Source organism: Larimichthys crocea, chromosome XX (genome assembly GCF_000972845.2).
Source record: "Larimichthys crocea isolate SSNF chromosome XX, L_crocea_2.0, whole genome shotgun sequence".
NCBI classification, from domain to species: Eukaryota; Metazoa; Chordata; class Actinopteri; family Sciaenidae; genus Larimichthys; species Larimichthys crocea.
In genome coordinates this window covers 1,150,968-1,177,898 of record NC_040030.1, presented here as the reverse complement: position 1 = coordinate 1,177,898, position 26,931 = coordinate 1,150,968, and the positions used below count along the sequence as shown (strand labels likewise).

Sequence of the window (26,931 nt, the reverse complement as noted above, 5' to 3'; positions counted from 1 at the left end):
GAAGGGGGGGCTCGCGGGGGGGGGAGGCGGAGTCTCGGCAGACCTGGCAGGGCCGCCATTTTTTCAGACTGGTTTGAGGGGATCTAATTTCTGAAAGTCGCCGTTGACTAGGACACAGTTTTAACGGTTTCCCACTAATTTCCAGTCAAATTCGTGCCACCGCGTACAACAAGAGGCAAGGCGTTTTTCAACGAGAGCGGACTCTCCAGAGGACACCGTTAAACACAGACGTTTTAAAGCTTTGCCAGGGATCCGCAGTGTGTGGACAGAAGTATTGTTTTGGTTGTGGAAGCTGTGTTGAAAAGCGACGGGGGTCTCACCCAGGTCCCCTTATTCGCTATTCAGCTCCTCCAGAGTGGACATAAAACGGTAAGTAAACTGCATTAAGTCGTAGGTTGAAAGAGGGTGAGCACAAATCCCGACCTGGAAAGGCTATTGTTGGCTTTAGTTAGCTGGCTAGGCACATCATGCTGATGCTCGGGCTAACGTTAGTATGTAGTACCAGCTACCTAGCCTAGCCTGGTCAACACCGTTACTTCAGGGTTCTTGTTGGTCCAAATTTGGTTTATATTCACGTTGATTTAAAATTTAAAAAGCTAACCAGATGACGTAAGTTTCCAAACGCCAGTGTCAAGTTGGCGAGCGTAACGCCAAAGAAGACCACTTGCTAACTAGCGCATGCTACTAGCTCGACTTAGCTTGGCTCTTCGTTGACTTTTCGTTGATCGTGTGGCGATAAACGAGACGTCACACACCCAGATCATCGGGTAAATATTACTAACAGGTCGTGGTGATCTGTGCAAGTATCTGCCACATCGTTAAACCAAACACAAGGCGACTAAAAACACACACATTAACACCAGGACGACAAAAAACGCTGCAATTAGATTAATGCCCCCCCCAGTAGCCTTTAACGTGTAACAACAGTTAGCATCGCCAGCAGTGAACTTGTCCTTAAAAAAAATGACATAATATTATTCGCACGTTGACTCAAGGTAACTAGAGAGAGAGAGAGAGAGGAGAAGAGAGGAGGAGGAGGGGGACTCACTTCATGTTTAGTTTGACACAGTGATACTGCGGGCCATATTGCGCACGGTTTCATCCGTTTATTCGTGTAAATAACGTGACCTAAAATATCATTACCCGCTTTTTTTTATATATATTACAACCAGATCATTTACTTTTTACAACCAGCTGTGAGCAAACGCGCCTTTTTTTTCCTCCTTCTCCTCTCTCTATCTCTCTCCCTCTCTCTTTTTTTGGTCATACAGTGTTTGCAACAGTGTCAAACCACGCATGAACACAACAGTACATTTAAGCTTTTTAGTTATTACTAACTTGAATTTGTCGTGGTGGTGGTAGTAGTGGTGGCTCACCATCTCTTTTTTTTTGTTTTTTTTTGCTCTCAACCTCAAAAAAAAAGAGAGTGAGAGAGCACGGGACATTATTTCCGTTCAGCTAAATTTAACAATGCCAAAGAGAACAATGAGCTTTTACATGCATGTACACACACACATATATCTCTCTCTCTATATATAAAGGGATGTTTAAGTCTTATATACAAGCTGTTTAAAATAGCCTGGCTACACTGCGCAGTAATCTCACTGAGCTTTTTTTTGTTGTTGTATTGAATTCAATAACAGATCCAATGTCACACGACTATATATATATTTTTTTGCTATGATCTTTAACTTTAACACACATTTAAAAGTCTCGATTTTAGATTCAGGAGTGTATTGGGTTCAAATGCTGCAAGCGTGTTTGTGGGGGGGGGAGGGGATGTTTCCACTTGGGCATCTCGCCCCATAGTCAGTCATTACAATTTGTAACAACCCTTAAAGCCACGCTTGAACATTTTTTTTTTTTTACAGTCGCAATTGGTGATGGGGTGTTTGTGTTTTCTTTTTTTCTTTTAAAGCAAACAAATTACCGTATATGCATGAGCAATCGGCTTTGCTTCAAAGCAGATCTCCCTCCCTCTCTCTCTCTGATATTGTGGCTCTTTCCTGTCAGTGACGAAGCCGAGGCATTAATCCACTTTCTTTCGGTGCTAGCTTTAAAATCCACTACGCCAGCTTTGCATGGTTATCATCATTATTATTGCCTCTTAACAGTTTTAAAAAATAAAAAGTCACATTTAAAAGGCGGTTCGTGCTTCCCTTGTCTCTCTCTCTCTCTCTCTCTCTGAGGCCATAATTGCTAGCCGATTAGCTTCACTTTTTTTTTTTTGCGTCGACGAATTCACAAACAAACCCTCAACTGGTAAACAACACAGAGACTGAACCGACAGAGTGATACTTAAGGTAGAGTGTATGAAAGGAGGCGATTGAATGCATTCTTGGGGGGATATTCTTCCCATGGCGAGGCTCCCCCGGCCACACGGATTTGTCTCGCCGTCCTGAGAAAAGCGCTATGAAAATGGCGACAGCAGCAGCAGCAGCAGCAGGGTGTTGTGGTAACATAATAGCAACGTTGTAGCCCTCCACACCCCTATCGGCAGGACTGACTGCAGCGCCGACACACTCACTAAGGAAGTAACTACACAACACATGATTTTTTTGCTCTGGAGGTTAAGGCGTAACAATAACGTCAAATAAACCAGATCGTGCCTCGATAATACTGCGCTTGCTTTCCTTTTTAATTTATTTTAGTCATCAGTGATGCTGCCTATTCCCCAAAAACGAGCCAGCATAGTATCCCTGTAACATGCGTCACTGCTTATGCCTGTGTGTTTATTGTGATAGAAAGTACTCACAACTGATTTTGTCCAGATTAAATCTATTGCAGATTTTGCTTCGTGAAGTCATCTCACCTTGTGTAGTTTCGTCTCCCACACATGGTTCGCATTTCCTCTGTACTGTTTGTCCCCCTTTTTTTGTGTGTGTGACAGAAACACACACACGAGTTGTGAGTTTTAATGTTGCTTAAGAAAGTGTAGTGAGAAATCTCGATGATCGGCGTTTGCTCTTTGTATTCATGAACAATCTGTTTATATTAGACCTCTTGAAATGTCTCGGATCTGTGTGTTTATCTGATTTATATTCTACAAAGTAAAATAAAAAACACAGATTGCTTCAGCACAATCTCATAAAACAGGATATAACTTAAACTTGTTACTGTTCTAGGACACACACACCGTGCAGGCTTAATTTTTTCCTGTATTAACCATCAAACATGAAAATATCGAAGGAGCTGAATCAAAGCAGCGTTTCCAAGTCTGTGGATGGTTGTGGCACAGATGTCCTCTTCCTCTACGTCACGCTGTGGGACAAACTTTGGCACTTTATTCAGCTCAAATGCCTGTTCGTGGATGTTGCCAAGTAGTGTTTTTTTTTTTCTCCCCCCCTGCTGATAATTTTAATGTCAGTCGAGTGAAGAAAAGTAAAATATCAAAGTTGCTGAAGCGCATCAAATCTCTAGTAATATGATAATGTAATCCATTTGTAGCTGCTCTGTGAGGATGTTGTACTGTTGTCGTGGACCTACAAAGGTGTCTGTAGCAGGAGTGATCTATGATACAGGCCTCCAAAACCCTGCAACCTTACTATGTGACATAGGAAGGCAACAGAGGGTCGTTTTGTGTCACTGTTTCATGCGCCGGCAAAGAGTCTTTTCTTCTGTGAAGGGTTTATAAGTACTAGAGGAGCACTTAATCAGTCTCTGATACACAATACACAAAATCCCCAGCCGGCTTGTTCTTCCTCGTAAAGGAGCAGAGGCCTTTGTCCCGATACTCGCTTCTTTTTTTCATCCTCGGTCTTACACGATATCGGAGCTGACAGCGTTAAATACCTGACTGGCTGTATATGTGCCTGGATGCCTCGTGCAGCAAAGTGTGTTTGCTTGCTGTGTTGACAGAGACGGTGACGGGAGGTGAGCTGCTGCCCCTCCACCTCCTCCCCCCCTTCCCTCCGCCATAGGGACAGAGCACTCTGCCAGGCGGCAAAGAGTCATAGCAGTCTCAGATGACACACCTTTCCTCTCGCCATAACCCAGAGACAGACTGTCAGACACACGTACGATCAAGTAGCCACAAGCCGAGCACAAAAAAAGTATTTCGTTTTTCAGTGTGCTCAGCAGAGAGGCAGAGACAGTAAGGAAGTGAAGCAGGTGCACAGGATGTCTATCAGTGTATTGACATATCGATAGGGCAGATGAAGGCCACAGCCTCATCAGCTTTATCTCCTCGACACTCCTCCTATACTCGGACGAGCTTTCCCTTGTTGTTGTTCTCTTCCCCGTCTCCAGATAATAAACTCTCATCCCTGAAACAGTAGCACCTTCTGCGTAGGTGAAGTGTGTGTGTGTCTCTGCAGATACACACCTCGCCATGTGGGGTTAAGCTTGTGCGGCTGTGGCCCAGTCTCCAGTGATCTCACTTGTGTGGTACCCAGACCCTGAGAGACCCAGAGACAAAGATGCCTGGCTCCGAGGCCCCGACACAGTCACATGGTATCCCAGCTGGGAGGAGAAGCCAGGGCTCAGGTGACCTGTTTTTGTGCTGCTAGCTGGGCCGTAACAGATCCCTCTTTTAAACTAGCAAGCTGCCTCCCCGACAGGTGGCTTTATGGCTGGGGCTGCTGAGGCTGCAGCCTCTACTATCCTCGCCCTGTGTTACAATTCATGGGTAGTAGCACATGGCAGGATGGGCCAAATTAAAAAAAATAAAAAAGGAGGGGGCTGTGCCATCAGTGTTGGTGATATAACAGCACTGCGGTCCAGGCGTGGAATTGATCCCCGAACACTGCTGTAATGGGACCTGAGTGCCTCTTACTGTACTTTTTACCCTGTAGATACTGAGCGGCCTATCCCTCCCGGACATACACGCACATGCATAGCTCACATTTTTAGTCTAGCTGCACATTCTCCCAATGCTCGCAGCATGTGTGCCCCGCTTGTCAGTGTCTGAGAATCAGGCTGTGCCACACAGATAAAAGACGAAACTCTGTAACTGTAACGTATACCTGTCGAATTCACAGACGTTTCACAGGAAGTAACCCTTGACCACGCGTGAGCCCCGGCCGTGATACTCTGCGAGCAGGAGTGAGAGGGAGATGGAGAGATTGTGCCACAGGGGTTCTCCTGAACAGACATTACTCAGGCTACAGGAGGGCTGCCCCAGCTTTGCTGCCAGAACCAGTTCTCGTTGACTTTACCTCGCTCTCTCTCCCAGGCTGTTTGAGCCGAGCACAGTTTGGAGTTTTCATATGGGATGTTGCGTTAGGACTATATGCCTCTCACATCAGTTTACAAACATAAAACAGCCCTGAAACAGACATTTTCAGGCATGCGTTGCTTAGTTTCTTCAGTCTGCTGCACCGCTCCCCCTTTATTGTTTACTACTTATGGGACACGAGCACTGCAACACATCTTCTCCTCATCATCTGACTCCTAAGTGGACTGATTTTTACAGTCTGATGAGGTTTTGGCTCGCACTCATAGTTCCTATTGTGGCCGCAAAAATTGCTTGTGTGGACTCTTCACATGCACCCCCCCCCCCCCCCCCGCTGTATTGATGTATGACTTCACCTTCAGTGGCTCGAGTGCAGAGGGAGCGTTTGGCAGCCATGGGCACGCTGATTTATGAAGGACGGGGCAGATGCAATGTGTCCGACTGTGGGCACCGTGAAAAAAGGAGGGCCAGGCCTACATTCCATCTGGGTCATACTTCCTCCTGTGGATATGACTGTGTTTGTATGAGTTTGTGTTATCCGTGTGTTTCTGAGCTGAGTCATTGCAGCCAGCCATGAAGATGGTGTGAAGTCACATCAGCGTGGCGGGGAGGAGGAGGAGGACGAGGAGGAATTGGAGGGGGGGGATTCGGTTGGAATCCCTTGTTTTCCTTGTTTTCGATCGCTCCTCCTACTTATCGAAAAACATAATCTGCCGGGGTACTTGGCTGCGAAAAACGAGAATGAAAACACTCGCAACACGGAGCGGCGGTAATAAACCGAGGAGAGAGGAAAGCTGTTTGTCTGTAGCGGCATGGTTTCAGTGTGATGGTGTGGGTTTTCCCTCGCCGACTCGAGTGCGGTGCCGTCTTAAAAGGATAGTTATTCCCCCCCTACACAATGACGTGACTGTGTCCCCTTCTGCCGAGGGGAGGGAAGGAGGAGAAAGGAGAAGACTGGCTTACGCTATGTGCTCCACTCTGCCACCCAGAGTCCACCCAGGTCTCCGCTGTGTAGCGTCACTGTCAGACAGACCCCGTGTACACCTCCCCCACCCCGCTGCCCTCTGAAATAGAGGGGGGGCTGTGGATGATCTCTAACGCTCCCTACCCAGCACAGAAAGATCATAAGCTGAACACTTTTAGAAGAATTAAAACGCTCCGCGAGCTTAAACCACTTCCCTCCCGCGCCTCCTTCTACTGTTGTCCACTTTATCTACATGCCTTTTGGCTATGTCCCTCCTCAACTCGCCCTCCCCCTGTTCATGTTCCCCCATTTTTTTTCTCCCCCCACCCCATCGCTCCTCTCATGCGTTTCCATAACAGCAGTGGATTTGGCCAAAGGTGGCTTTAAATGGTCTCTCCCTGCCTCCTTGTAATTAGGAACTGCGTCTGCGACACTCCCCTTCCCCTCCGCTCGCTCTCTGCGCTTCAGTCTCAGGTTTATTTAGGAAATGCACAGAGGAGGGAGAGAAATCCGGCTGGGCGGGGTGACTGGGCACAGGAAGGAGGAGGGGTAGGAGGTGGTATGTTTTTTTTTTTTTTTTTTTTTTTTTTTTTTTTTTCTTCCCTCCTTTCCTTTCTTTGGCTGCGTTTCTACTCCCGTGATGGACAGCTCCTCTAGAGGAAGTAGGAGGAGCGGACAGAGCAGAGGCAGCTCAGATTTAGTCAGGAATGCTGCTGTACTGTACTTGTGTTTTTTTTTTTTCCACCCGCCTTTTGTCGGTCTTGACTGTGTCTGGCTGCGCACGTATGTTGACGCACAGCTCCTCGTAGAGAGGAAAGGATAGGGTGAGGGGTTATCTCTGTATGTGTGTGTGTGTGCATTCCTCAGTAGTGACAGCAGGATTCCCTGGATGAAGAAGTGGACGAGGGAACAAACAGTCTGCTTTAGAAAGACTCGGGGAAAGGAGCTGTTTACCAGTGCTAAAACATACTGGGCCTCTCAGATAATACAAAGGAGGAGGAGAGGGGGGCCGTCACTTCAAACTGTCCTGTCCTTGTTGAAAGAAAATGTTCCGGTTACATCAGTTTCAACAGCCAAGTGATACTTTTAACCCTTAAAATCAGAGGAGGTGATCTCACCAATAGCCTTGGCCCGACACACAGACACTCACAGGGGTCTTCTTCCTCCTATTAATTAGGCCTGTGGCTGACAGCTGTCATGTCTGTGAGCCTCTCACCAGTCCTGCTGGCTCAAATGGTGCATTTGTGGGCAAATTAGTGCCTGATTATTACTGTTATCATGCCTTTTTTATTATTATTTTCCTGATTATTACTGTTATCATGCCTTTTTTATTATTATTTTTTCTTACAGTAGCCCAGAACAGACGAAGCAAACACTGATCTGACCAGCCAGAGTTTTTTTTCCTACATGCTTACAGCATACACGTTCTTGTGGGCCATTTCCAGTATACCCATAAATATTTATCCCTGTGTACATCTTTCCCACACATGTCCATCAAATAAACTACATGTACACTAGAGCCAAGGTGAGCAAACATTACTGTTACCCACATCAAGAAAAGGGGAAGTCGCACGCCTCAGTGGAGTCGTACAAAGTGTGCTCGCATCACGGTTATAAATTCACCCTGTTTAGTCCAGATTTGTCCTTTTTGGAGTCAACTTTTCCATTTTTAAATATTTCCAAAGTTCCTCCATACCAATCAGCCAATGTTATGCCTATTTTTAAAACAAAAACTTGTGTGAAGTTCCCCTGACAGAAGCCGTGTAGTCCGCCTTGATGACAGCTTAACCTGGTAATGAAATACAGATTTCCTGGAGAGAGTAGCGAGTATGTGAGTGCTCCAGAGGACATGCTGAGGCCAGATACCTCATAGGCATGCAGAGACAAGCTCTCGGTGTGGCGGTGTGTGTTATTGTTTTGCCCCGTGTGTGTGAAGTATGCCCTATGCTCAACAATACATGACACATCCCTGCTTTCTAACCCCGCTCCTTCCCCAGCTACACCCATGAGCCGCCAATCTGAGCCTTTGTCTGGCCCCAAGTGTGTGTGTGAGTGTGTGTGAGCATGAGCAGGCGGAGGTGTGACCTCCAGCCTATTCTGTCTCTGCATCTGTCCCTCCCACTAATCCCGCTTATCAACAGAGCTCTCCGTATCAGGAGCAGCCACACTGACACATATGCTCCCGTCTGGATTCACATCAGCCGGTGTATAATTTATTAGTCCAACCAGCCTCCCCTACCTCTGGATCAAAAAGGAGCACCACATTAATCGGCTGACACCTAACGGAGTCAACTATTGATGCCTTGTGACTTACAGTTTAGAGATCCAAACAGTAGCATTCATATCAATGAAATGTCTTTTTTTTTATTGGGGATGTGTGAGCGCTCAGAATAGAGCGAGTCCTCTTCAGTCGAAGGGGGGAAAAAATGGCCTCTGTGTGTTGTTGCGTTTTTCTCCCTCCCCTCCTTTTCATGGCGGCCCCGGCTGCTGTGTTCTCTTGCTCCCCTTTGTGGGAGCTTTCTCACAGTGCAGCCTTCCTGCATTCCTGCCGTATAGTGTGTGTAGAGGTCGCTTTAGCGCAGTTCACAGCAGCAGCGCAGGGCTTCGCTTTTTTTTTTTTTTTTTTTTTTTTTTTTCAGTGTTGTATCTTCTTGCTTTTTGTCAGTCAAAACCTCTGTCACAGGGGAAATTCCTGTCAAAGAACCGTGTTCTTGGTCTGAAAGTATGAATCACCCGTTAACGTGCGCTGGAAATACCCCGTTTTCACTATGATTTGTAATTTCAGGCTTTGCAAGTGCTTTGTTCTCAGTATGAAAGAAATGACACGTTGTTAAACTGTTTACACGTTATGCTTTTACATAACACTAACTGATTTTCTTTGTTCTTTTTCCTCTTTGTCTACTTTTCCCCACCTCTACTACATGTCCAGGCCTTGTGGATGCACTTAGATGTCTGCAATGACTGCTGTGGCTGGCATGCCTCAGTGTTTTGGACTCCCATTCTCTGGACTCAGTAGGACAAGAACTGATCAGCAGAGAACATCATGAGCATAGTCATCCCAGTAGGGGTGGACACAGCAGACACCTCATACCTGGACATGGCTGCGGGCTCAGAGTGAGTAACACCCCCACCAAACCAACACGCAAAGCCTCGAGTGTTTTCACACCGCTCCGTGGTTCCTCATTTCCTCATTCATTCTCTACAACCATCATACCATCTTTGGCATTGTCAAGACTTCATTCTCAGTTTCGCTCAGTGCTCACTACCTTTCACCTTCTCCCTGCCAGTGTTCAGCCCCGTCTCTCACCTCTCTTTGGTGTTTGATTCGACACACTATGATTCCCCCTCTCTCTTCTATATACGCCCCGACCTGCCCTCTGTCATCTATTTTTTTTTTAACTTTCCACACAGATCTCCTCTCCCACGTTTACAAAGTTACTGTTAATGGGAAAGGAATGTGCAGTGTGCTCTAATGGACACTTGAGCCTTGTCATTGATTATACTCGCACTCAGCTGTTGACTACATCTGCCCTGAAACGCAGACTGTGTCAAGCGTACATGTTCTTTTTCTTGATTCTTTTCCTAACCTCGGTAGATTGATGCTTGTCCATGTGTGCGCTGCATCGAGTCAGTAGAGCAGAAATGGTGCATGGAGCCATGGCAACAAGCCGTCTATTGCCCCCTCCTCTCCGTTTCCTATAGTCTTGTCAAGGGCATTGCCGTGGCTTTTTCTGGTCAAATAAATGAAGCAAGAGGTTCTCGTATGACTAAAAGAATAACACACGTCATCAACTTATGGAGGGGGCTCCTGTCTCTTTAAAAGAGAGAGCCCTCCTCCTCCTCTTCCCCCATCAGAGCTGTTGCCGTGACAGCTTGTGTTGCCATGGTATCTGCCCCCTCGATCTCCCCCTCCTCCTCTCCCCTCTGCACTGCGCAGGGCCTGTTGCCATGGTCACTGTCCTGAGTGACAGGTGGCCCTCACATAGACATGGCGTCTTAAACAGTCCCACCGCGCCCCCCTCCTTTACCAACCCCTCCTCCTCCTCCTCCTCCTCCGTGGAGCTCTGCTGCCACTGGGGAAAAAAAAAAAAAAAAGGAGTAAAAGCCCCCTCGCCTTGACTCGTTCTTTGTCCGTCGGTGCTCTGCGTCCGATCGCCTGCTGCAGATTTATTCAAAAGCAGATAACAAGCTTGAAAAGGGGGCTTCCACCTGCTGCTGCAGGTCCCATCCAGACCAGAGGGACACACACACACACACACACACACACACACACACACACACACGGGAATATTGTGAGTATACCAGCCGAGTCTGGGATATCGGGGCTGGCTACTCACCAGCGAAACAGCGTCACGTCCTTTTCCACATCCCCCTGAAGTCTGCAGCAGCGTGACCAGCTGTTGGCTAATGCGGTGTATGTGTGTGTGTATATATGTGTGTGTGTGTGTGTGTGTCCACGGTGACACACCAGAGGAGCCCGGCGTGCGCGCACACGCCGACAGAATACGTAGTGTTGCCATGGCAGCAAGTGGGAGCTCTTTAGGAGCGAAGGCGTTGCCTCTGGCTGTTTGGCTTTTTCTTTTTTTTCCTTTTCTCTCTCCTGCTGTTGATCTCTCCATTCTCCACACTCGTCCACTCTGCCTCTTCGCCCTCTCTCAGCAGGTGTTTGCATTTTTTAAAACGACAGCCGTCTCTTGTTAAACACTCCTGACGTTTTACGAGCTATAAATAGCACGCACCTAAGCCGCCACCTTTTTCATTTTTTTATTTAAACTTCCAAGTTCAGAACGTGACACATTCCTCTCGCTTACCATTGACGCAGGTCATATCTGCTCATGTTTGAGTCTGATTATGACTGGCGGTACGTCTGCAAACCCTCCCTCTTATCTGTACTCTCTCTCTCTCTAGTCCCTCCTTTACACATCCCAGCAGCAACGACACGAGTGACACAAACCCTCCAGCTATGCACACATACATTCAAACATGCTTATTTCCTTCCCGCTCAACAGGCTGGCTCACTTGTTTGTCTTCGACTGTCACTGCCTCTGTGTTTTGTTTGCTCTCTGTCACTCTCTCATAGGTTAAAGTCTGATATAATTCTCTTGAACCTGTAATAAAAAGAGTGATTCATGCCTCTGCTGGATCTTAGTCGCCCGTTTTATAAAGTACAGACTTTGATCTAGTTAATCATTAATGGGAGAAAAAGTTATTGAGCTTCGTGCGCTCGAGTCTAGTTTGATTTTTTAAAATTCTTCTATCTTTCAAAGTCGGGCACACTTAAACATTTAGACACAGTCATCCATGTGGCAGTTGATCTGTTGTGTGCGCACACACACACACACCTTACTCTGGATCCGCCTCCAGACCTCATGTATGCACTTACGTTTTCACTTTGACAGCGAATACTTGAGCGGCAACACACACAGGAAGTGTTGCACATTGCTCTTACGGCATGCAACAAGAGCAATAAGGCTGAGAGGGGCTCACGCAGGTACCGTACCACCACTTTACCTTTATTTTAAAAAGGAGGGGAACTCAGGAGACGTGTGCTTCTCTTCTTGTTTATTATTTGGCGTGTATCGTTAATACTTTGTGGGTCTGTTCGCTGCGCTGAATGGGAGCTCTGGTTGAGTGAAAGCGAAGCTGTCAGTTTGACATAGGCAGAAATGCTGCATGGCCTGTTCAGAGTCCACGTAATCTTTTTAGTCTTTGTACCCATCTTACTCACATATCTAAGAGGCTGTCAAGCGTGCTTCGTGAGGTTTTTCTGCCTCATTCGTGGGAAATTGTCGGCCCTCGTGGAGTTAGTTTTGAGTAAGAAAACAAGCTCGAACAGCTAAAACTCCTTGATGGTGTTTTGTGTGTCTCTGACCTTGGAGCATGTTTCTAGACAGGACTGTGTGAAAATAAGACTGAAGTTTTCGCACGATTGAATCATTAACACGTACATTACCTTTGATTCCTTCCTTGTCGGGCTGCAGTGCTCCTCAAATTTCCCTCTCTTCCTTCTTTCTTCCCCCTTCATACCTGACTATCCTGTCTCATGACATCTGTTTTGCCAGCTCCACTTCCTTCTTCCTTTTAGAGCCACCCCCTCAGCAACTGAAGAATAGATTAATCATGTCATAATAAGGGTGGGTTGGCCTCGCTCTCAAACGGCCAAACAGGCTCCCTCCTCGACTGCATTGTGATCCGGGGAAAGTGGATCTACTGGTTTGAAAAAGCTTTAAAAAAAAACGGCAGTGTGTTTGTTGTTTATTGTGAATGAAACAGCGAGAGACAGCATATTTCAAATGATTGTCTGCCTCGTAGATATGAGTTCAGCAGTATTTTGATATCTTTCTATTATTCGTCTGGCTCTCAGAGTTTGAGTTTTCCAGCCAAGGTGGCATGACAGCAGTCTGTGGTGGAAGTATTCAGATCCTTTACTCAAGCAAAAATGCTTCTGCATTTAAAATCCTACTTCAGTTTAAGTATTACAGATGTTATATCGGACATTATTAGACTTTGAATACTTTTTACAGCTGTAGCTGAGGTGAGTTGAGGTGGAGCTAGTTTTAACTTGTCCATATATACTTATTTAGATAAGTCCAGTGGTTCCCAACCAAAGAGTCACAAGGTAAATCTCAGGGACTGTGATATGATTATAGGTTAGGAAAGTTCTGCCACACAAATCTGTATAAATTTTTCCTCTAATCTGTGAAATAAATAGCATAATTTTACCTCTTGATTGAAGGCCCTGACTACACTTAAGCTCTCAAGCTTAAAAAGACTGGAAACCACCATTTTTAAACTTTTATTACATTAAATATTTGTTTGTTTCTCTGAGCTATAGCTGTGAAATAAATGTAATGACGTGCCAAGTAAAAAGTACAATATTTTACCCCTGAAATAACGCGCAGTACAAGTATGAAGTTGCCTAAAATTGGGTCTTTTAGCAGGTATAGCAGATAAGTTTACCTCTTGATTTAAGGCCCCAGTTACACTTTGCTTTTAGGTGAGAAGTCACAGGCTAAAAAAAAAAGGCTGGAAACCAGCGTTTTAATCTTTGAATACGTGAAACATTTTTGTTTATATGTGCAAAATCTTGTATCTATGGACTGTGAGATAAACATAACAATATTTACCCCTGGAACGTATCACAGTACAAGTATGAAGTTGCCTGAAATGTAAACAGTAAGCTGGCTACCTCAGAATTGGGTCTTTTACTGCCTGTGGCCACCGGGCTGTGTTACTCTATAGAAATGCATCTATATTCTTGCCACTGAACCTTTTGTCTCACCCTGCTTCCCTGCTAAAGCGCGCTGACGCACACACACACTTCCTCACACTGTTGGTTGGAAACAATTAACTGTGCGTAACCTTGTTATTGAAGTTTTTTTTTTTCAGCGTACAGTAACAATTTCTCTCTTTTGTTTTGTGTCGCTGCCCAGCAGACCAGAATCGGTGGAGGCCAGCCCTGTGGTGGTGGAAAAGTCCAGCTACCCACACCAGATCTACAGCAGCAGTTCTCACCATTCCCACAGTTACATTGGCCTGCCTTACGCTGTGAGTAAACACACTTTTGTTACAAATCGCCTGCATATGTTGCGAACCCTCCCTCCTCTGTTAATCATTGAGTGCAGCATGACTAACTCACACACCGGTTTATGACAAAATAAGGCGTTTATTGACATGAACTTGGACTCTGCTGTGGGACATGAGACGGAGTGTATCACTTTGAGCTCCTCAGGTTGCCTTCTCTCATTTACCTGCACCACCTGACCTCCCATCTCTTCCCATCCTTCCCCCGCAGGACCATAACTATGGGGCGCGGCCCCCACCTACACCACCAGCCTCCCCTCCCCCCTCCATGTTGATCCGACAAGGAGAGGGGGGGTTGTTTGTTCCAGGGGGCCAGGACGAAGCATCAAGGGGCACGACGCTCAGCACCTCAGAGGATGGCAGCTACGGGGCTGACATCACCCGCTGCATCTGTGGCTTCACCCACGATGACGGCTACATGATCTGCTGTGATAAGTGCAGGTAACAGCTGATTCCCTGATGTTAGTTTGATGGTTTCATGTTGATGTTGTGACTTTTAAAAGTTTATTAAGAGTCTTCTGCTGTGTTTTTTTTTGCTGTAGTGCCTGGCAGCATATAGACTGCATGGGCATCGACAGGCAGAACATTCCTGAGACCTACCTGTGTGAACGCTGCCAACCACGACACCTGGATCGAGAGAGGGCCATCCTGCTGCAGACCAGGAAACGGGAATGTTTGTCTGGTGAGCACGATCACACAGACTGATATACATTAAGGTTTCTTTACTTAAATCACAGTTTACTGACTCAAACTTGGATGAAATACACAGAGTAGGTTGTTATTTTGAGAGCGGCATTCCCCCTGTGCCTGTTATGGGGTGCTAAAAGTTTTCAATGAGAGATCTTTCAGTTCTGCTTTTACTGGCTTCCTTGCTGCAGTAAATGGCCAGCTTGTTAGTGCACAGAGCAGGTTGTAGGCTGTGTGAGGGTGCAGCCTCCTCCCCCTGCAGACCAGGCAACTTCACTCAGCCTGAGCCTGGAACACAATGCCACCTGCTGGACAAGAAGCAAACTTCCCTCTGTGCTCTAACATGTCTCATGTTGTATTATTGCGACTTGGTTAGCGTTTCTTTGCCTGCAGCAGATTTGTGTAGCTTTGTTCATTACTTCCCGTCTCATATTTAATATATTTGTTTGGTTATTCAGATGGGGACACGAGTGCTACAGAGAGTGGAGATGAGGTGCCGCTAGAGCTCTACTCCACCTTCCAACACACGCCTACCACCATCACCCTGACTACCGCGCGCCTTGGCAATAAGCAGGCTGATAAGAAACGCAAAAAGAGCGGTGATAAAGAGCCTCCAGCGTCTTCTGCCCGAGCAAAGAAGGTCAGGATTGACTAACTAATTTATACAGCCAGTACGTTATGCATTACATGCCTGAACTTCAGCTCACATTAAACTTTCTGCTTCTTTCCTGGGCAGGCCTTCCGAGAAGGGTCCAGAAAGTCCTCCAGAGTAAAGGTGAGCACGCAGATGCAACAAACAGCCACGGCGCACTCTGTCGTTTTGTTCAAACTTGAACCACGTGTGTCAACAAGCGCTGTATGTTTTTTGTTTTCTCAGGGTGCAGCGCCAGAGCAGGAGCCAACAGAGTCCCTGTGGGAGAACAAGATCAAGACGTGGATGGAGCGTTATGAGGAGGCCAGCAGCAATCAGTACAGCGAGGATGTCCAGGTCCTGTTGCGTGTCAAAGAACAAGGCGATGGCAAGAGCCTGGCGTACAACACGCACCCTGCCTCTTTCAAACCCCCTGTGGAGGTATGAACTCACCCATCCTTTAAAATGTCTGAGAATTGTAGTCAGCCTTCTGGATTTTGGTGTAATTTAATATGCTGTCCAAGATCTGTCCTCATGTCTGACTGTGTCTGTCTTCCAGAGTCAAGTTCAGAAGAACAAGAAGATCCTCAAAGCGGTGCGAGACTTGGCCCCAGACTCCCTCATCATTGAGTACAGGGGCAAGTTCATGCTCAGACAGCAGTTTGAGGCCAACGGATACTTCTTTAAGAGGTCAGGATGCCGATCTCTCCGGATTTGTTTCTTCTGAGTGTGAATTGCCGCGTTTCATTACGCAGGTCAAACAAATTAACCAACATGAAGTGGTCTGGGGTCTTGGGGATGGACAGCTATGCGGTGTGGTTCATTACAATGTCCTGGTATCTGTGAATTATTAACACTCGTGCACTGACCTCACTTGTTTTCCTTTTAATTTTTTTTGTAGGCCATACCCATTTGTGTTATTTTATTCTAAATTTGACGGACTGGAGATGTGCGTGGACGCTCGTAGCTTCGGCAACGAAGCGCGCTTCATCCGTCGCTCCTGCACCCCTAATTCTGAAGTAAGTGAACATCCCAAATAAACTGATCAAACAGATGAATATTACTTGTTTCTAATTAAATCCGCCCCAGTACATCGTCATGATCCTGCGCCACTCTCTGGATTAATTTTTCTTCTCTAATGTTTTGCTCGACCTCCCTCAGGTGCGGCACGTCATTGAGGACGGCATGCTGCATTTATACATCTACTCATTGAGGCCGATCACCAAGGGCACAGAGATCACCATCGGTTTTGATTTTGACTATGGCAGCTGGTGAGTTATGAAAGGAAAATGACAAAAGTAGCAAGGCGACGTCCTTTTTGCGTTCTAACGTCACGTAACTTTGCTCTCCGCTCCTTTGTTGTGTTTCTCGCAGTAAATACAAGGTGGACTGTGCCTGCGTGAAGGGGAATCAGGAGTGCCCGGTGCTCAAGCACAACCTCGAACCCACAGAGAACCTGGTCGGCCGGCGCAGAGGGAGTCGTAAGGACAAGGAGACGGTTCGAGACGACCTGGGCCAGAACCAGAACATGGGTCTGGACGGCGAGGGGAAGGGCAAGAGCGTGGGCGACGGCAAACAGAGGAAGCTCTCTCCTCTTCGCCTCTCTATCTCAAACAACCAGGCAAGATTACACTTTGAACGTCACACTAATGCACCAATTTCACTCTTCTTTAACACTTGACTGCTCATGTGTTTTAGAGTTTGTCTACTTTCATTTTTTTGTTAATATACATTTACCCTTGTGGTCCATGCATGCAGTTTTATCTTTTGTGAAATGTTATGTGCATGTTTTTATTTTTTCATCGTCACTCTTTGTTACTGTACATCCTCTTTAGTTCCCTCTTTTTTCCCCATCATCCCTTTGTTGCATTCACCTTTGTCCCCCCTCAACTTTTGTCGGCATAGTTCAGATTTTTAACTTTCATTTGCACAAGACACTTTTATGCCACCTGTCTGGCAGAGATGTGTACCCTTCTGTGCAGGCGTACATGTTTTAAACGCAGTCAGAGAACGGCGTTTCTCTTCGACAGAAGTCTCGTCTATCGTCTGTTCCAGAAAGCGTTTTTTTCACTTGCCATGACCAGGCCAAATTTGTTCGAAATTGGGTTCATTCAGGAGTTTCAAATCAGCGAAATGTTGTTTGTCTAGAGGTGTATTTTTCTGACCATTGAGAAAGCAGCCCAGTGTGTTCCCTGTAGCTTAAACTGTACGAGGTTTTGGAGTTGTAAAGAAGACAGGTGAGATGAGAAGTCCCGTCAAAGGAGATAAAATGTCTTGGAGTGGAACAGTTACGAGGTGCAGATTCATTAATCATCATTTCCGAACAAAAGTGCACCGTTTTAAGTCCATGATCGAGTTCTGAGCAGGTGTTTTGTGCACAGACCGACTACTAAAGGCAAGAGTTACGCCCCTCGTTATGTTTCAGATTACTCCCCTCCCCCCGCCCTCCCTCTCTTCCTCACCTCCCCCTTCTCCTCCACTCTTACCTGTCCTCCCTCTAGTCTGTAGCCAGACTTGACTGATCAGCCATGATAAAGCGCCATACCCCGCTCTCCCCTCCTCTTACAGGATCCTGAGTTATATGAGGATCTAGAAGACAAAACCTCCGTTAGCAATGAAGTAGAGATGGAGTCAGAGGAGCAGATTGCAGAGAGGAGGAGGAAGATGGTAAGTGTGACCAAGCTAGGGGCTACAGCTTTTTTTTGTTTTGTTTGTTTTTGCCATGCAGCCACCCAGCAAACGAGCGAAAATAAAAATAAAACTGTCCCCTGTTGCTCTGGGTGTGGACTTCACTATTGTCTGCTAAAGGTGCTGTGGCTTGGATAGGAGCAGCTGTCCTCTTACCTCCCTACCTTCCATAAAACTACCCTCCTCTTCATCACTCATCTGCTGCTTGTGCTCCCACCACTGTCAGCGACCCTGTTGCTGTTTTTCCTCCAGTCGAATTAGTTTTTTATTTCCTCCCTCCTTCAGCCTCCCTCTTCCTCTGATGCTTTGTGCCTTGTCTGTCGTTACGCAGTGACATTCATTTCCCTCATTTGTTGCCTTTTTCTCCCTCCCCACCCTCCAGCATATAAGACAATTAACAGGCCTCAAGCGCCTCATGCTCGATTACAACACCATCTCCCGCCAGTGGGAACAAACCAGCATATTGTGTCGTCACGCAAGCTCAAACTGTCCCCCAGTGTGTATTATAGTTGGAATATAGCTCTCCTCCCTCTCACCTTCATTGCGGTTATGAGTTTGAGATGGTCAATTACTGGTTCAACCACCCTTTCCCCTGCCAAACAGCCTCACGTCCCTGAGAGATGGGATAAACAGGCATGGCACACTACACGCACACACAACACACACTGAAAATTACCCTGCAGTCAGCTTCATTTCACACGGTGGACCCAAGGTGCAAAGTGCTGACTCATCTTTGGCAACATATAGTTCTGCTAATCGGCCAGAGAGGGATAGCTAGTTGAAAAGAGGGGAGGGTGGCGGCAGACAGAGGGGCTGCAGAGGGTTGGAGCCTTGTTGCCAGGGCCACATTGACTTTGGGAGATCCAATAGGCTGCTTTCTTCCTGTGGAACGTAGCCCAGGAGAGAGCTCCGCCGCCGCCGGAGCAAAAGAAGCGCACATTCACAAACTGACGATCACAAGCGTAGTAGATGCGCATGGGTGTTTTTTGTAAATTCATGCCACGACAAGGTGTGGAGGAGATAACACCAGCGTGCGTTGGCATCGTATCCTGCCTCCCTAAACTTGTATTGTTTGGAAAGGCTGTTTATGTAATGTCGCCCAGATTCAGCATTTTTACCTTTGTGGGCCTGAAGTCCTGAGACTTTTAAGTTAAGTTAAAGCTTTTAAGTCCATCTATCCTTGTGGTGGAGGGGAGGGCTGGAGTCACCTGACATTGGGTGAGAGACGGGGGGGGGATAAATTCACACCTACAGACAATTTAGAGTCGCCATTTTCTCCCATTTGCACGTGTGTCCTGCTTATTTTTGCCCCCTAAACTTTCTCAGTAATGGCGCTCAGCGATATGAGTCATTTCATCATCATTTAATCATCTTGTGATTGGTTTGTTTCGTACACGCACGTCTTCATAGTAGCCCCAAATTCACTAAATCTCCATATTACCTCGATCTAGGAAGGAAGACCACCACATTTCTCTCATGACTGTCAAATTTTGTCACAGTCAGCCCAAAAACGCCATTTAAAGAGAACTCCAACATACCTTGCGATGTATACCCAGAGAAGTTATCGCGAGGATGGAAAAAGAAAAGTGGTGTGGCAGGTTTTTGAGGAAAAAACCTGGAATAAGTTCACTCAGCGTGTCCTGAAGCAGCCCGATATTAACCATCATCCAACATAGTAAGACGTTACAAAGTCCAATCTGATCCACAGTTCGTGACACGAGCCGATTTTTAAAACCACCAGAAGATCAGCGAGTGACACGTGCAGCTCTGTCCAGTGTTTGTGAAGCCTTGTTTAGGGGGGACATGTCTCTTCTAAACTGGGCTGTCTCTTTATTGAACATTCAGGCCAACCCAGCGGAGCAGTCCCATCTCCCTGTCGGGGCGGCTTCCAGCTGGAAAGAACTGAAACACAAGGAGGTAAACTTTACTCCACCCATCTACCAGCCTCCCCACCACCACCTCTCCCCCAAATCTCCCAGAGAGGTGACTGACTCACAAGCGTACTAACTGTCCCGTCTTTACAGCAGACGCCTGACTTCAGGCTGACCTAGGCAGCAATGTGTCTTGTTGTTTCAGTATGTTCTGTGGTATGAAAATCTTTTCAAAGAGGTGTTATGACTTTAGGTGGAGCTCTTTGTTTTTTTGTTTTTTTTTGGTGGAGGTAGACCTGGGAAAATTCGTGGCACAAATACACACACAGGCACACATAAGAGGTTTTATTATCCTGGTTTGTCAGGGTTGGATTGTGAAGCGCTTTGTCTGTTAAAGGTAGAAAAGCGCAGTCCATTTACCATTTTTACATCCTCACAACATTCTTCCTGTTGCTCCTGTCTGACCTCTGTCTCTCCTTTTTTTTTTTTGTTTTGCCTTAGTGTGAAAGCAAGGGGTCACTTGTACGCCTTTGTCTCCACTCTGCACTCAGCTAGATCGGCTTTCGCTGTTTAGCACACATTAACCCTGTTGTATCGCTAACTCTGTGGCTCTGTGGCAGAGTGAAACTCTGTGGACTTATGTTCCTGCGCTCTCCTCCCACCTCCGAACCCTTCTATCCCACTGCAGACACGAGAGGAGAGGAAGATGGAGGCCATCCTGCAAGCGTTTGCCCGAATGGAGAAGAGAGAGAAGCGAAGGGAGCAGGCGCTGGAAAGAATCGGTAGCATCAAGTCGGAGGTCGGGGGACGCAGTGACATCAAGGAGGAGCCTCCAGCCACGCCAGAGACGGCAGATTCTCCAGCTGTTATGCAGGTGAGAAAAGTGAACTTGACTGCAGAAGTCTGAAGCTATTTTGTGTTCAGCAACAAGTGGTTTAAATGCTCGACTGTCTTTCCTCATAGCCGCTCCTGGAGGTGAAAGAGGAGCCAGGATTAAAGCCGGCCAAGGTCAAAGGCTCGAGGAACAGGAAAAGTTTCTCAAGGAACCGCACGCACATTGGCCAACAGCGCCGGAGAGCTCGCACCATCAGCACCTGCTCTGACCTGCAGCCTGGCTCTCCAATTGAATCTGTGGAGCCTCTGAGCAACGAAGCCCCCGAAGGAGAGACACCCACCGCACCAGAGCCGGAGGCAATCTCTTCCCAAGCACCAGACACCAGCCCTCCGCACAGCAGCTCACCTGCACCTGACAGAAACCGCACCGGGAGCAAGAACTTCAAAACTAAAAAGGTACTGCCGTCGTAAAAGAATTACTAATAGTTATTTATTCATGCAAATATACACAGATAAACTTATTTAATGTATGAAAAACAACTTTTTTTCACAGCACTTTGTGAGTGAGTGGGTGGGAGAGAAGCAGCAGGACCGTGGTGCAGTACGAACCCCAGAGCCGGCCCCCGAGAGGCCGCTGAGAATAAGCAGTGACCCCGAAGTACTCGCCACACAGCTGAACGCCCTCCCAGGCATGGCCTGCTCTCCACAGGTCTACAGCACGCCCAAACACTACGTCCGCTTCTCGTCCCCTTTCCTGGCGAACCGCAGTCCGACAACTCCCGGAGTCCCCACTGGGAGACGGCGTTCCAGAGAACTGCCAGAAACGCCGCCAACCACCGGCTCCTGCAAGAAGGTAGAGTCCCGCTTTAGAGATTTTTCCTGTTTGGCTTTGATACTTGTGGAAAAAAAAGTACATCCAGCCAGTTTTTGGACAGTCATGGATCTGTGAGTTTAGAAATGATCATTAGCTTTGACTGTCTGACTGCGGCGAACGCTTTCCAGTGTGTTAAACTCATTTGATCACCTGCAACGATGAAGGAAAACTCACCGGTATCAGTATCTGCTTCAATTGTTGAGTTACTCAACCTCTCCTGTTTCTTTCAGCGATGGTTGAAGCAGGCCCTTGAGGAAGAGGGATCCACCAGCCCAGCCAGACGACCAAGCCTCCTCATGCCCTGTGAGGGTCCTCTTAGCCCCTCAATCAACGGAGACTCTGACAGCCCTCTTCCCTACAATGGCACCTGCTCGCTACCTGGTAAGTCTTGGTGGGAACTGTGCGGCCAGCGATGTCTGACCACGATACTCGGAAAGTACCGTATGAATGTTCATCTAAAGCACACGCCATGTTTCTTCCCACAGAGTTGCCCACGCCTTTGAAAAAGCGCCGGTTGAGTCCATTAGATGCCTGTATGTCTGAGAGCTCCACACCCTACGGCTCCCCTTGTGCCACGCCCACCAGGGCAGACCAATCGGAGACACCCGCAACCCCCATCTTACTGGCTACCCCACCGCGTCCCAGAACGGAGGAGCCCAGTACAGAGCCCCCGCCCAACACCCCAACGCAGACACTTAACGCCCCTCTGGAGGTAATAACACTGTCTGTGTGGAGGTTACACGTTTGTTTACATTAGAAAAAGAGCTGGAGTGACTAAATCTGTTCTTGTTTCCACAGAGTGAATCCTCTGTGGAGAGCTCCCCAGAGCTCAGCCGGAAACCCAGTGTACAAGAGGTGAGTGAAGGACGCAGCAGCAGTTCATCAGTAGACCATCATTGGTGCTCCATCTCATTATGGCTTGACAGTTCCCTGACATTGATTCCTCCCTCCTTTCGTAGGCCGATCGTCCTCCTTCGTTGGTCTCCTCTCCCTGCATCAGGGCTCCCAGTTCAGACGGACTCCCGGCTGAAGCCAAAGTGTCGGTTCCTGAGAGTCCACAGCCTCCGGTCGCCGACTCTGTGGACTGTGGAGAGGACAGGACCGATGGTGGGGTTGTAGAAGGCAGTAGTGAGCCTTCCTCGTCCGCAGAAACATGTGCTTCCTCTTTTCCTGGCTGGATAAAAAGCCCAGACAGAGGCCCGACTGGACCAGCTGGCCTGAACTTCTCTCCAGTCAACTCAAACCTAAGGGACCTCACCCCCTCACACACTCTGGAGCCCCTGGCGGCTCCCTTCAGGCCCGACGCTGCAGCTGGGGCTGCGGCAGGGTCCACAGCAGGGACCGGGTCATTGGTTGGCCCTCAAGCCCCCTTCAGTGAAGGCCAGGGGCAGCTGTTTTACCCCTGCTCTGAGGAGGGAGGTTCACTCGGCTTCTCGCGCTCACTGAATGGGGATGGCAGCGGTGAAGGAGGAGGATCAGCGCAGAACCCCCCACAGAAGAAAAAGGTAAGTTATCACAAGAGCTGCCTCGATGTAGATTCAATGATCTCATTGACTCAGTAACTGTCAACATGCTGCCCTCTACTGGTCAAACACAAGCCGTGCTCTTTGTTCATCAATGACGTTGTGTCTTCCCAGGTTTCCCTGCTAGAATACAGGAAACGTCAGCGCGAAGCCCGTCGCAGCGGCTCCAAGACCGAGTGCAGCTCTCCTGTCTCCACAGTGCCACCTCTGACCGTGGACGCCTTCCCCGTCGCGCTGGAGACGACAAGCGAACCTCCACTACCCCCTGCTCCTACAGCTGTCTGCAACGCCAACAACACCATCGTTGTTAAAGAGCCCCAGACGAGCGAGGAGGCCGAGACGCCCGGAGAGAAAGGCGAGAAGGAAGGAGGAGAAGGACAGTGGTACGTACCATGAAAACTGCCTTTGTTTAAAACATGAAGGAGCTGCAGAGCCTTGAGGTCCAACGTTTTTCTGTTGTTTTTTTTTGTAGGACGTCGTCCACTTCTGTAGAGCAGGCCCGAGAACGCAGCTACCACAGAGCTCTGCTGCTCAGCAAAGACAAGGACACGGGTGAGGATGATGACACCGACTGTAAATCGTCTGCATTAAAGGAGTAGTTCAACAGTTTGAGGAATAAACGTTTGTCCTCTTTCAGATGGTGAGACAGAAGGTGGAGATACACCTGCACTGAGAGATTGCCCGTCTCCAAGTCTTCAGAAGACCCCGACTCACACCGTAAGTCAACGCGAAGAAGATCCGACTCGTCTCAGAGAGTTGTCGACAAGTTTCTAACGTTCCCTCTGTCTTCCCTCGCAGCCCTGCTCTCCTGGTCCTCTCGCTCAGTCCACCAATCGGCCACCGAAGGAGGAAGACGGCGACGGGCAGCCGAGCAAGCCTGCGGGACCCAAGTCGGCTCCTCTGACCCCCACAAAGCTGCATCCCACCCCGTTACCCTCCTCGCCGGTCCACTATCCGGGACCCTCCCTCCTGCACTCGCCCAAGCCTCAGCCTCAGGGCTCGCCGTACCGCAGCCAGAGGGCGCTGTTCTCCGCTCAGCCTCAAAACCAACCGCAGCCCCAGGCTCAGACTGGCCCAGCTCCTTTCCCCCAGTATAACACACAGAGTGCTCCACCGCCACCTCCCCCTCCTCCACCAGCACCACCGGCCTCCACGGCGTATTTTCCCAGCCAGAGCCCCTCGCCTGCTGGACCTTTCCCCGGGTTCAAACCCGCTGTCACACCCCCTTACCCTCCGTGTTCTCAGCCCCTGATGCAGACTCTTCCCCACAGCGTGCACTATCAGAGCTCAGCCGCTCCACCGCCGCCGCCTCCTCCGCCCCCGCACCCGATGCCCGGCCCCACCCTGCTGCACGTCAACCTGCAGCCCCCTCCCATCCAGCAGCACCAGCTCATGCTGACCACCGCCCCTCCGCCGCCTCCTCCCCCACAGGGCCAGACCTCACAGCAGCAGCAGCAGCAGCCTCCCGCTGGCAGCTCCCTGCTGTCGCTCACCCCTCCTCCGCCGCCTCCTCCACCTCCTCCAGCCCCCTCGACCAACGCCCCGATGCAGGCCCACCACTTTCAGAACTTAGGGGGTTTTCAGCCGGCGTTGCTACACCCGGGCGGCGCCGCCACAAACCCTTCAGTGCCCCAATCCACGTACCCCCCACCCCTTCAGCAGACCGGACTGCCTCCACCTCCCCCTCCTCCTCCCCAACAGACTCAACAAGGCCAGGCTCAGGCCGCCGCCTCCCAGATGCCTTCTGGGACTCGTGGAGCTCCTGCGTCCTCGACCCCCTTCCACAGCTCGGGGTACCTGAGCACAGGGTGGCACTGACGGCCCCTTCCCCTCAACCACCCACCCAAACCAACCCCACCCACCCAGCAGCAGCCCCTGAGAACTCAGCCTGAGAGGGGCGTGTACCATAAGCTGTAGATATGTTTTCTATGTACCCGAACACATGGCCAGTGGAAAAACAGCTGATTGTGGGATAAAAGGATACTTTTTAAAAAATTGGAAAAAAAAAACAAGGACAGAAATTTTTTTTTAGAAAAAAAGGACAGTAATTAAGACAAACTGTAAAAAAAAATGAAGATGGACGATCCCTGCGGTGCTCATAGCCCTCTCTCTCTCTCTCTCTCTCTCTCTCTCTCTCTCTCTCTCTCTCTCTCTGGCCTCCTTTTTTGTTTTTATATATCCTTCCTGTGATGGAGAGGAAAACTCTCTGTTCTGTGTCTTGTTTGAACTCCCGTTGTAACGCCCCGCACTTTGTTTATCAATGGACATTCCAGCCTATACCCTCCCTCCCTCCCTCCTTTCTTTCTTTGTCAGTTATTCCTCTCCTCTCTCGTCTGTTGTCGGCTCTCTACAAACATTTATTTGTTTTAATCTAGTGGCTCATTATAGCAAAGAGAAAAAAAGCTTTTTGTATAGAGAAAAAAAAACACACAATTATTTTTTTTATTCCTCTGTCTAACAACAAATAATCTGTTCACCGCTGCAGATTCAGAAAAGAAAAAGAGAAAAAGACCCGTTTCTGGGAGCCTGCCTCACCGCCCTGGGAGGCTGCACTCATGTATGGATGTGTGTGTGAATGCCTGTGTGTGTGTTAAGAGGAGGAAAGTGTGTGAGTGTGTGTGATGAGTGCTTGTAGTCTTCTAAGGTAGGCAGAGGTCTTGACCCCACAGGTAGGACGTTAGCGGTTTATTTTTGAATATCAATGGTTATTTGTAGAAAGTGTAATTTAATGTATAGGTGGTTACTCCAGCTTTCACCAGGAACAGGTTGTAAATATTTGCTTCTTTTCTTTTTCTATGCTTGTACAATTCGCTCCCATCCCATTTTGAAATATGGTTGTACATATGAACGCTCTTCTTGGCAAAGCTGAATGTTTCTGTGACTGTAGCATTATTTTTATTTTATTTTTCCACCCCTCCTCTTCCTCTTCCTCCTCCTCTTCTCTCTGGACTCTTTTGTCTTTTTTTTTTTTTTTTCTAATTTTTATTATTTGTGTGTGTGAGTGTATGTTTGTGCGGAGGGGAGAGACTCACAGACACTGCACTGGTTGGCTATTTTCATGGTTCATTATAATAAATCACTGTAATGACAGTTTTATACAACTTGTCGTGACATGTGTCTCTGGGAGAATTTGTGCCGTCGTCTTGTTTTTTTTCCTTCGCTGCCTTGGGGAGAGAAGACGTTCAAGGACGGCGAAAAAAGGTTCTGCTGCAGAGATACGACTGTTCGGCAACGTTGGGGTAATTTGTTAGACAATCCCCAGGAGGCACGTGAACATCCATAAATCTATATAATGCACATGAATTGCAGAAACACACATGCACAGTGCTGTTTTATTCCCAATTCTTCTGATGCTGTAACAAGAGGAAGAAAGACCCATACGTGGTCAAAGTGCTGAGTGAACTGGGAGCGAGAAAGCAGCGTGTAACATACAGATTAATTGGTAATAATCACCCTCGGAAAGTTGGTTCATTACATAAATATATAACACTAAACAAGAACAGAGCTGGAACTATTAAGATAAGATAGACTTTAATGATCCCACACCGGGAAATTCACTTGTCACAGCAGCTCGTGCACACAATAAATAAATTACTCATAAATAGGAAATCTATAGAAGAAGAGAGCCGTCTGTGGCTGAAGGAGCTGATTTGCAGAGGCGAGTGTTCGTCAAGATGACCCTTCACAAAATAATTTCTTCATCTCTTCTTGTTTTGGAGAATATAAATATGCTCAGGGTGGCCTGAGCGTGTCATCGAGCCACCCTTTAAAGCCGCCTAAAAAAATCCTGATCTGAAAACTGCTGAAACTGTTCTAACCTCTAACTCCACATGTCAGTAATATATCGTTTAAAGTCTTTTGACATGTTTACAGCAACTATTTTCCAACATATTTAATGTATTTTGAAAGAAACACAGACTTTAAGGCCCCCACAGTCTCATGCATGAGGTGAGAGGAGTTGTTCATGATGGACGTCAACTTTGCTGACATCCTCCTCTCCCTCACGTCCTCTATGAAGTCTAGGGGGCAGTCCAAGACAGAGCTGGACCTCTTGACTAGTTTGTCAAGACTTTTCCTCTCTCTGAATAATACAAATGCCACC

At 47.8% G+C, this 26,931-nt stretch overlaps 1 protein-coding gene across 9 annotated transcripts; it reads left to right on the top strand.

The window, feature by feature from the left end:
* On the top strand, positions 1-25,958 carry kmt2e (lysine (K)-specific methyltransferase 2E). Of its 9 annotated transcripts, none has more exons than XM_019278448.2 (25): positions 1-369; positions 9,067-9,251; positions 13,574-13,685; positions 13,933-14,162; positions 14,264-14,403; positions 14,867-15,048; positions 15,145-15,183; positions 15,286-15,480; positions 15,599-15,729; positions 15,941-16,058; positions 16,201-16,310; positions 16,414-16,660; positions 17,608-17,706; positions 19,573-19,710; positions 20,287-20,472; positions 20,562-20,888; positions 20,986-21,285; positions 21,537-21,687; positions 21,792-22,018; positions 22,105-22,161; positions 22,266-22,811; positions 22,944-23,212; positions 23,302-23,381; positions 23,467-23,546; positions 23,628-25,958. In XM_019278448.2, exons 2-25 carry the CDS (start codon positions 9,181-9,183, stop codon positions 24,645-24,647), a joined length of 5,055 nt encoding a protein of 1,684 aa, XP_019133993.2. In that variant the 5' UTR covers positions 1-369; positions 9,067-9,180; the 3' UTR covers positions 24,648-25,958. The 9 variants fall into 9 exon arrangements, with proteins under 9 accessions (XP_019133993.2, XP_019133992.2, XP_019133994.2 ...); XM_019278447.2 differs by having other exon boundaries at positions 13,571-13,685; XM_010738910.3 differs by having other exon boundaries at positions 2-369; positions 13,571-13,685; positions 19,573-19,644.
* The last annotated feature ends 973 nt before the right edge of the window (positions 25,959-26,931 follow it).

Coding starts and splice junctions, on each gene's coding strand:
- kmt2e (XM_019278447.2), top strand. CDS start 9,181: ATGAGCATAGTCATCCCAGTAGGGGTGGACACAGCAGACACCTCATAC. Junction 16,311..16,413: donor GATTTTGACTATGGCAGCTG/GTGAGTTATGAA, acceptor TGTTTCTCGCAG/TAAATACAAGGTGGACTGTG. Junction 21,286..21,536: donor CCACCGGCTCCTGCAAGAAG/GTAGAGTCCCGC, acceptor TGTTTCTTTCAG/CGATGGTTGAAGCAGGCCCT.